Source organism: Rhinoraja longicauda, chromosome 9 (assembly GCF_053455715.1).
Source record: "Rhinoraja longicauda isolate Sanriku21f chromosome 9, sRhiLon1.1, whole genome shotgun sequence".
NCBI lineage: Eukaryota > Metazoa > Chordata > Chondrichthyes > Rajiformes > Arhynchobatidae > Rhinoraja > Rhinoraja longicauda.
In genome coordinates, this window is record NC_135961.1 from 45,731,954 (window position 1) to 45,742,055 (window position 10,102).

Below are 10,102 nucleotides of genomic sequence, written 5' to 3' on the forward strand. Positions count from 1 at the left end.
TCATTTCACTGCACATCTTGTATGTGTATGTGACAAATAAACTTGACTTGACATGACTTGAATGCATTCAATAGAGCTGGATAGAGCTCTTAAGGATAGCGGAGTCAGGGGGTATGGAAAGAATGCAGGAACAGGATACTGATTGAGAATGATCATTGAATGGTGGTGCTGGCTCAAAGGGCCGAATGGCCTACTTCTGCACATATTGTCTATTGTCTACAAACACTTTTGTCACCATCAGTTAAGAGAGATTGTAGAGCATCCTCATTAAATTTGGCCGCTTGCAGAAATTCTGGATCTGCTTGAAGATGGATGCAAGCTGTGATCCTAACCCATGGATCTACAACAGATCTCAATGCACAACTGTGTAATCAACCCAACACTTTGCACTATCTTTCTGGACACAATTCAGCACCTTTTCTCCAAAGAACAGTTTACAGGAGTGGAGCAAATCAATAGGGCGGAAGGAAAACAGTTCACCCCACATCATCTCCACCCCTGAATCAAGGTTATCCCCACTCAGTGCCTGAAATGCAGTATACAGACAACATTTGTGTATGCACACATTTAGAGAGTTAGCTCCATACCATTGTCAACCCATTCATCAAGCAAGCATGACCTTCCATTCCACATCGGTAAATCAAAGTCCTCTATCAACTCGCTCACGACGTGCGACACCACTCTCTAAAGCACAAGGAGCCCCAAGAAATCACGGAGCTCTATTCATGTAACAGGAGCCCCCTGTCAATGAAGGCACAAGATCTGAATCCAAACACGACATTATTACAAACAAAATTAATCAGAAAGCAACTTCCTTAACATCCACAGTTAAACAAAAGACAAAGGAATGAACAAAACACTGGCTGGAGGTACAAAACGCACTGCAGAAAAATAATATGTCCAAATATTTCACCCATTTATTTGATCAATTTATTTCGAACCCCACACGAGGTTGAAAGGAGTGAAATCTTGACAGTTGCACGTAAATTGCTGCTCATTCAAATCTACCTATTACAGGTACAATATTTCATTCAATAAATGCCATTTTATGATAGCACAGTAAATGGTTTTTAATCATTTGCTTTGTTTTTAACGATGAAGAATTCCCTAGCATTTTTAAAATGTCCAAGTTACACAAGAGATTGGTTAAGGAAGACATTGAAACAAATCAAACAGCCTTTCTAATATTAATGTGTCCATAAATGTGGTTAGAGCACTGGGAGGGACCCAGATGAGGGAACAATCCACGGGGACTGAGGCAACGCATTTCAAATTCTGCATGAAACGGTGTCTACATAAGGATGTATAGAACAGACACTGTGCTGTGGAGAAGGGAAAACGGCTTTAAAACACTCGCTGCACACACATAAGCACATACACATGATTAGGCAGACACAGCCACCACCATTTCCCAAGCACACATATACACTCACATCTGTGTGCATACAGACAGTACACAAACACGAATGGATTGCATATGCTCACACATGCAAATAATGCAATTACACACAAGGGCATTTACAGACACACATACATCAAGACATTCATGCACAGATTCAAGTAAGATAACATGAAATAACATAAGCACATTGAAATGACATACTTAGACAGACACATGTACACACATATGCAGAAACATGTATGCCCTTGTATACTGAAATAACATTCACAGGGGACACATACATACCAGCACATAAATATAAATAATACACACACAGACTTACAGACACAATGTGTGTAGATGCACAGACTCATAAGGAAATATGCCCTTGAACCAAAACATGACCAGCCTCCCCCACCCCTGACTCACATTTCACACTGAAGTTTCTCCTGGTTCTAAAAGCCAGCTCCTGCTTTCCAGGTGTTGCTTGTCTTCCCATCCCTCCCCATGCACTGTCCTGCTGTGCAGCTCAACATGGGGTCTGAGCTTGGCTTAGTTACTTCAATCCACAGCTCAGGCACACCATACAACAAACGTGCTGAATACCTCAGCTGAATTTTAAATTGGTTCTCAAAAATCTCTTCATTCACCATGAATTTGCCAACATACATCAGAGGCTTCATAACTCAGCCAGTCACCAGCCTGTGTCACTCAAACTCTTGGCCCTCCTGTGCACACAGGCTTCGATATTTCAAAGCCGCCCAAACCCCAATTGTCACCTATTCCTTTTCACCAGAGATGGTACCTGACCCGTTGAGTTACTCCAGCATTTAGAGTCTATCTTTGGAGTAAACCAGCATCTACAGTTCATTCCTACACACAGAGATTGTCTTCCTGAACACAGAGTCTTTGCTCTTACTATGATCCACATAATCTGGCTACCACAGAACAGAGAGATGAATGATCAAACTCACTTCTTCTGGCCACTTTGGCTTTGGGAGGTAATGTGAGCTACAATTCAAGTGGTCAGTAGCTAACATGCAACATGAAGCTCCCAATCCAAAACTCACCATGCATCGCCAACCACGGTATGACGTGCAATTAACCTGTGCCGTAGATATTTCTAAAATGATTCCAAGGATGACCGAGATGGGAAAAAGTCTGGTTGTTCTGCATGGGGCAGGAGAGGTCATGTGGAGGACTGACTGGGGGGGGGGGGGGGTTATGCATTATGGGTATAGACAGAATAGATAAAGAATCTGAAGACACCAGTAACTGCAGATACGGAAACCTGGAGCAAAAGCCAAACTGCTGGAGGAACTCACCAGGGTCAGGCAGCAGCTGTGTCATAGAGTCATACAGCATGGAAGCAGGCCCTTCAGCTCAACGTGACCCTACCAACCAACATGTCCCATCTACACTAGTCTCTTCTGCCTGTGCACCAGGTGTGGTGGGGGAGATTCAACATTAGCATTTAAAAGGGATCGTTACCTGAAATTAGGGAATTTGAAGGGCTATGGGGAGAGGGCAGAGGTTGGATTAATCTGACATGCAATGGGCTGAATGGCTTCCTTCCTTGCAGTGAGCAATCTTCCATGGCCAACCACTGCCGCCAATTCCTTAGTCCACAGATGGACAATGAACCCCTCTGCCAGCAGTTCCTGTTCAGACAGCCAGTTAACAATTTTAGCTCCTAACCCCACTCACTTTGCAAACAGAATTCAGGTCAGTCCTTGGGGATGTACATTTACTGCACAGCTCACTGTGCATTCATCAGCATTTTCCTCTCCTCCTCTAGCTTTCTTTCAATCTTTCTCCTCATCTCTCCCTTTCAATCTTTCTCATTCTGCCTCTCTGACTCCCTCTCTCTCCTCCCTCTATTTCCTTTGCTATTTCTCCCTCACTTCCTCTCCACCACTCTGCTTCCATCCACTCCGCCTATCTCTTTTCTGCCTAACTTTTCCTCCCCTTTTCTCCCCCTTCTAGGTCACCCACTCCCCTCTCCCTCCCTTCCCCTCGCACCCTGTCTCTCCCAAATGCTCTCTCCTCCCATCAAATTTCTACCTCTCTCCTCTCTGCATCTTCCTCTCCTCTCGTCTCCCTCCACCTCACTCCCTTCCCTCTTTTCCCCCACCCCTATTCTCTCTCTCTTCCCTAGCTCACTCTCCCTCTCCCCTCCCTTCTCACCCCCCCCCCCCCCCCACCGCCCCTTTCACACTGCACCATGACCGAATAGACCCAAAGCAGTTTTTTCCCCAAATGTTTCCAATTGATCCTTTTACAATTGCCAGGTGACTATAACCCGAGGACTTCGGTTTAAGTCCGGGAGTTGACAGACAACGGGTAGATGGAGTTTTCATTAAAATGCGGCAATCCGTTGGGAATCGGGATTCACTGTCTGAAAGGCTGGTGGAACCAGCTTTGGATAATGACCTGGATAAATACGTGATTAAAAAAAATACCAAAAAGGGCTCTGGAGGGGAGAGGCGTGGTGGGGGAGAGAGAGGTTCGAAGCGACGGGCCGATTGGCCATACGATCGCCTAGGTGTTCGTGTGGCTCAAACTGAAATGTAGAAAGGCACCGGGCTGACCTACAGGTTTCTAAATCTGAAGAAGGGTCTCGACCCGAAACATCACCCATTCCTTCTCTCCCGAGATGCTGCCTGACCTGCTGAGTTACTCCAGCATTTTGTGAATTAAAACAGGTTTCTAAAGATAGAGTCAAACGCTTTGCTGATATTCCATACAAAGTAAAGCACTATACATTCGATGGATAGTTTTAATTTTAAACTCAGAATCAATCGTGGCCGTTGCCCCTGCGGTAGGTATTTCACCCCCTCAGCTGGAATAGCTGTGGCTGCTGCAAACCCTTGTGCCATTGTGCGAATGTTGACGCTGGTGGCGAAGAGAGCAGCCGGCCAATTCTGCACAACATTCGCCCGTGTACCTGAGCAAACGGGGAGTTGGTGGTGGGAGGGGAGGGGAGGGGAGGGGGGGGGGGGGGTGACTCTGATGGGAGAGGTTTACCCCACTGCCTCCTCTCCCCCCTCCCCCAGATCTGGACCGCAGGACAAACCCCTCTGGGACCGAGTTGAACGTCTCCAGCCAGCGAGCCGCAGGTACCTGCGCAGCCAGCGGCCAATGAATGAATGAATGAATGCACCACTGGCAGCGAGCGTGTCCCACCCACCCACCCCGCTGTCCCCCAGCAAGGGCACCGTCTCCCCCGCCTTCCCGCAGCTCCGCCCGGGTAGACAGTTCACCCACCGGGTGTGCAAAAACATGTCCTGTGAACCCAAGGCACACTTTCTAACGTTTCTTCTGCAGTGCGGACCGTCTCAAATTAAACACGCACGTTTCCATTGCCTTAGTACCTGGGCTGAGACATGGTTCATTGGAAAGCAAACGGCTACTGCTACGGAGAGCATTTTTTAATCTTAAAACAACGTATAACGCCTATTAAATTCAAGGAGGAATTCAAGGAGGAATTAAAACGTATGCACGTTAACATTTCAGTGTTATTTGACATATACGTACAATACAACATATTTTAAATATCGCCACAACTGAATTAGCCAGCCCAGCACTGAGAATGGAGCTGGATATTGGGCGAGAGGGAGTTTTAATCGACAGGGCTCTCAGCATTTCCCTGTGTCAGTCAGTGACATTCCAGCACGCACGTATCCAGCCCATTAATATTATATTAGATTTCGACTGGGGAAAAAAAATTCCCGTACATAGTGCCATTGTCAATGGTCCGCTTCTAATGGGTGGCTTTCTTTCTGCACATGATCAATAAAATGCAGAGCGCTGCTGTGAGAGCCGATCTCGGCTCCCCCACTGATACACCCGGACACACGCGGGGTATATATATATATATATCACCTTTCGAAGGTTTTTATTCACAAAATGCTGGAGTAACTCAGCAGGTCAGGCAGCATCTCGGGAGAGAAGGAATGGGTGACGTTTCGGGTCGAGACCCTTCTTGAAGACATTCAAGACATTCTTGAAGACATTCAAGACATTCTTGAAGAAGGGTCTCGACCCGAAACGTCACCCATTCCTTCTCTCCCGAGATGCTGCCTGACCTGCTGAGTTACTCCAGCATTTTGTGAATAAAAACCTTCGATTTGTACCAGCATCTGCAGTTATCTTCTTATACTACTGTATATATATATATATATATATATATCGCCTACCTTGCTGGGGAATGCTCCGGGGACCATCATCTTCAACGCCTGCCTTTTGAGTTCCACCAGCCTGGTGTTGCAATTCTCGCACCAAATCCCTTTATCGTCCGAGCCCGCCGAGCCCGGGGAGCCGGTGCCAGGGGAGCCGGTGCCCGGGGAGCCGGTGCCCGGGGAGCCGGTGCCAGGGGAGCCGGTGCCCGGTGAACCCGGCGACGAGGCGGCCAAGGATCCTTGCGATCCGCTGGACGAGCCGGGAGAACCAGTGCTGGAGGCGGGCGATGCAGTGCCCGAGCCAGGCACGGAGCCGGCTCCCTCCGGTGCAGGTCTGTTTGCAACCCGGGAATCCTCGTACATCTGAAACCCTTTCCTGGACCAGATTTCTGGGGCGAAACTTGCCAGTTTCGTGGGCGAATAACTCTCCGCCGTCGCCTGTATTCGATGCAAAATACAAAAATCAACGCGTTAAAAATCAACCGGAAAATATCTGCGCTGGTTTAAAAAAAATAAAAACAAATCAATCTCTGAGTTGCAAGACTCACCGCATGCTTCCGATTCCTCGCAAAGGCAGCTCGCTCCTTGCTGGTGGACACAGAATTCATGTTAAACTGGGTCTCCTGGGCTGCTCCCCCCCACCCCCCCTGCAAGATTCCGCTGCACCTAATGATATCGCTGTCAAAGTAACATTAAACTTCACCAGCCCTCTGATTAAACCATTGCTGCCGGAGACGTGTCCAGAACCACATCTGCCCCTTCATTGCGGGACTGCTTGCTGCTGCTGCTGCTGCATGTTGGAGAGGTTGGGAGAGTGAGAGTGAGAGGGGGGTGAACCGAAGCTCCCCGCCGCACATCTAGTGCAGTCTGTAGGAGCTTCAGTCAGAGGACGCCTCCACAACTTGGACACTTTCCCACCATCAGTTGCTTCTCTCTCCCTCTCTCACCGCCAGAGCAACTCGGGTTAAGATGAAATGTGCCAAACTCCAGCCAGCCAGCCAGCCAGCCGTGTGGGCGGAGCTGGGCTCAGCTCGTCTAAGCCGCCCAGTGCCGCGCAACACACCAGCTGACGGCTCGCTACACAGCTGGGCACGGCTCGGCACGGCACGGCACAGGTGGGCACGGTCTGCCTCAGCTGGCACGGCTTAGCTCAGACGGGCAAGGGTTGGCTCGGATAGGGACGGTTCGCCTCAGCGCACAGCTTAGCTCAAGTCGGCACGGTTTAGCTCAGCTGTGCACGGCTCGGCTCAGCTGGGCTCGGTTCAGTTCACGTATGGACGGTTTAGCTCAGCTGTGCACGGCTCGCCCCAGCTGGGCTCGGTTTAGTTCACGTATGGACGGTTTAGCTCAGCTCAAGTCAAGTTTATTTGTCACATACACATACACGATGTGCAGTGAAATGAACACGGGCTCGGCTCAGCTGGGCTCGGTTTAGCTCACGTATGGACGGTTTAGCTCAGCTTTTGCACGGCTCGCCCCAGCTGGGCTCGGTTTAGCTCAGCTGTGCACGGCTCGCCCCAGCTGGGCACGATTTAGCTCACGTATGGACGGTTTAGCTCTGCTTTTGCACGGCTCGCCCCAGCTGGGCACGGTTTAGCTCAGCTGGGCTCGATTTAGCTCAGCTGTGCACGGCTCGGCTCAGCTGGGCTCGGTTTAACTCACGTATGGACGGTTTCGCTCAGCTGTGCACGGCTCGCCCCAGCTGGGTTCGGGCTTCGTTCAGGTGGGCTCAGTTTAACTCAGCTGGGCACGGCTCGGTTCAGGTGGGTATTAGCCTGTATTTGGCACAGATCGGTTCGGTTGGGCGCGCACCGTTTGAGCTCCACGCCGCGTACCACGACAGCTGATGCATTAAAGACAGCCGCTTGCCCCGGACATTCATGGTCACCGCACTGGGCAGAGGAGAGGGTCAAACAAATGTCCGCCCTTAACCCCTGTCCCACCCTTCCTCTACCAGTTGGCATCTCCCGGGACCAAACCGTATCACCAACATGCTAAGATGCATCCTCTATATTAAAACCGTGTTGGTGGTCAGAATTCACCAAATAGGTGAAGATGTTAACGTGTATCGTGAAAACAAGATGCACCCACGCCGTGAAGATGCACTGGTCTTATTCAGCTCCGCATAATGTTAAGATGCCCAGCACATATGCATAACAAAGTTTTGAAGCTTGAGGCGCTCATTTTGTGAGCGGCTGGTTACTGACTAAACAATCACACCAGGTGCCCGGTGCCTCCCGTTAATAGAGAAGAAGTGTCGTTCATAAATGAGAAACTGGAAGGGAGCTGGGCTGAAAGTCGCCGTGTTGTGCACTGAGAGTGAATCCTGGCGCCCTCTGTTGGTACCGCATCTCTCTCTACTCGAGGCAGAGGGCGTGAAACTAATGATACACACAAAACGCTGGAGTAACTCAACGGACGGGCAGCATCTCTGGAGAGAAGGAATGGGTGACGTTTCGGGTCGAGACCCTTCCTCGTCTCCTTGTAACATATCTCCTGGCATCTGAACCGCGGTGATAGGAAATTTCAACCCAGAAACACGGAACAACAATAAACAATCCAAGGGTGTATTTCTGAGAATTAAATGGTATCAGGGTGATTTAATATACGTTTAAGGTATTAAATCGAACTAATAACGTATTGAGGGGAGCGCAAGAGATGGGGAGAAACTGGTTCCCCTGGGTCAGGATTTTCACCAAAACATCTTACCAGGATTTTCGGGAGTGACATGTAGCTACAAGGAACTGCAGATGCTGGTTTACAAAAAAAAAGACACAACCTGCTGGAGTAACTCTCAGCAGGTTCTCCAGAGATGCTGCCTGACCCGCTGAGTTACTCCAGCACTTAGTGTCTTTTTTCAGCAGTGAAGTTAGGTAACATCTACTTAAGACAAAGGCAGAGAGACCTTTCTTCAGCAGAACCGCTGAGTTACTCCAGCTTTTTGTGTCTATCTTCGATTTAAACCAGCATCTGAGTTCTTTCTTACTATTTGAGGAAATATTCTCAATTTAAATCGAGAAAAGATGAGGTACGAGGGTAAAGTAGCCAATAATATAAAGGAGGATAGCAAAAGTTTTTTTAGGTACGTGAAGAGGAAAAAAATAGTCAAGGCAAATGTGGGTCCCTTGAAGACAGAAACAGGGGAATTTATTATGGGGAACAAAGAAATGGCAGACGAGTTAAACCGTTACTTTGGATCTGTCTTCACTGAGGAAGATACACACAATCTCCCAAATGTTCTAGGGGTCGGAGAACCTAGGGTGATGGAGGAACTGAAGGAAATCCACATTAGGCAGGAAATGGTTTTGGGTAGACTGATGGGACTGAAGGCTGATAAATCCCCAGGGCCTGATGGTCTGCATCCCAGGGTACTTAAGGAGGTGGCTCTAGAAATAGTGGAAGCATTGGAGATCATTTTTCAATGTTCTATAGATTCAGGATCAGTTCCGGTGGATTGGAGGATAGCAAATGTTACCCCACTTTTTAAGAAAGGAGGGAGAGAGAAAACGGGTAATTATAGACCAGTTAGTCTGACATCAGTGGCGGGGAAGATGCTGGAGTCAATTATAAAAGACGAAATTGCTGAGCATTTGGATAGCAGTAACGGGATCATTCCAAGTCAGCATGGATTTACGAAGGGGAAATCATGCTTGACAAATCTACTGGAATTTTTTGAGGATGTAACTAGGAAAATTGACAAGGGAGAGTCAGTGGATGTGGTGTACCTCGACTTTCAGAAAGCCTTCGACAAGGTCCCACACAGGAGATTAGTGGGCAAGATTAGGGCACATGGTATTGGGGGTAGGGTACTGACATGGATAGAAAATTGGTTGACAGACAGAAAGCAAAGAGTGGGGATAAATGGGTCCCTTTCGGAATGGGAGGCAGTGACCAGTGGGGTACCGCAAGGTTCGGTGCTGGGACCTCAGCTATTTACGATATACATTAATGACTTAGACGAAGGGATTAAAAGTACCATTAGCAAATTTGCAGATGATACTAAGCTGGGGGGTAGTGTGAATTGTGAGGAAGATGCAATAAGGCTGCAGGGTGACTTGGACAGGTTGTGTGAGTGGGCGGATACATGGCAGATGCAGTTTAATGTAGATAAGTGTGAGGTTATTCACTTTGGAAGTAAGAATAGAAAGGCAGATTATTATCTGAATGGTGTCAAGTTAGGAGGAGGGGGAGTTCAACGAGATCTGGGTGTCCTAGTGCATCAGTCAATGAAAGGAAGCATGCAGGTACAGCAGGCAGTGAAGAAAGCCAATGGAATGTTGGCCTTCGTAACAAGAGGAGTTGAGTATAGGAGCAAAGAGGTCCTTCTACAGTTGTACCGGGCCCTGGTGAGACCGCACCTGGAGTACTGTGTGCAGTTTTGGTCTCCAAATTTGAGGAAGGATATTCTTGCTATGGAGGGCGTGCAGCGTAGGTTCACTAGGTTAATTCCCGGAATGGCGGGACTGTCGTATGTTGAAAGGCTGGAGCGATTGGGCTTGTATACACTGGAATTTAGAAGGATGAGGGGGGATCTTATTGA

General features: G+C 48.4%; 1 protein-coding gene across 2 annotated transcripts in view; it reads right to left on the minus strand.

Moving 5' to 3' along the window:
* Positions 1 to 7,439, minus strand: part of kif26ba (kinesin family member 26Ba) — a 238,953-nt gene extending 231,514 nt beyond the window's left edge. Inside the window, exons 1-3 of one of the 2 annotated variants that reach the window (XM_078405375.1) lie at positions 7,398 to 7,439; positions 6,111 to 6,150; positions 5,581 to 6,000 (exon numbers count right to left, since the gene is read on the minus strand). In XM_078405375.1, coding sequence (XP_078261501.1) covers positions 5,581 to 6,000; positions 6,111 to 6,150; positions 7,398 to 7,414 — 477 coding nt within the window. In that variant the 5' untranslated portion in view covers positions 7,415 to 7,439. Of the gene's footprint in view, positions 1 to 5,580; positions 6,001 to 6,110; positions 6,194 to 7,397 lie in introns of those variants that run through there. The other variant, XM_078405374.1, reaches the window with a different exon arrangement.
* Positions 7,440 to 10,102: the final 2,663 nt, after the last annotated feature.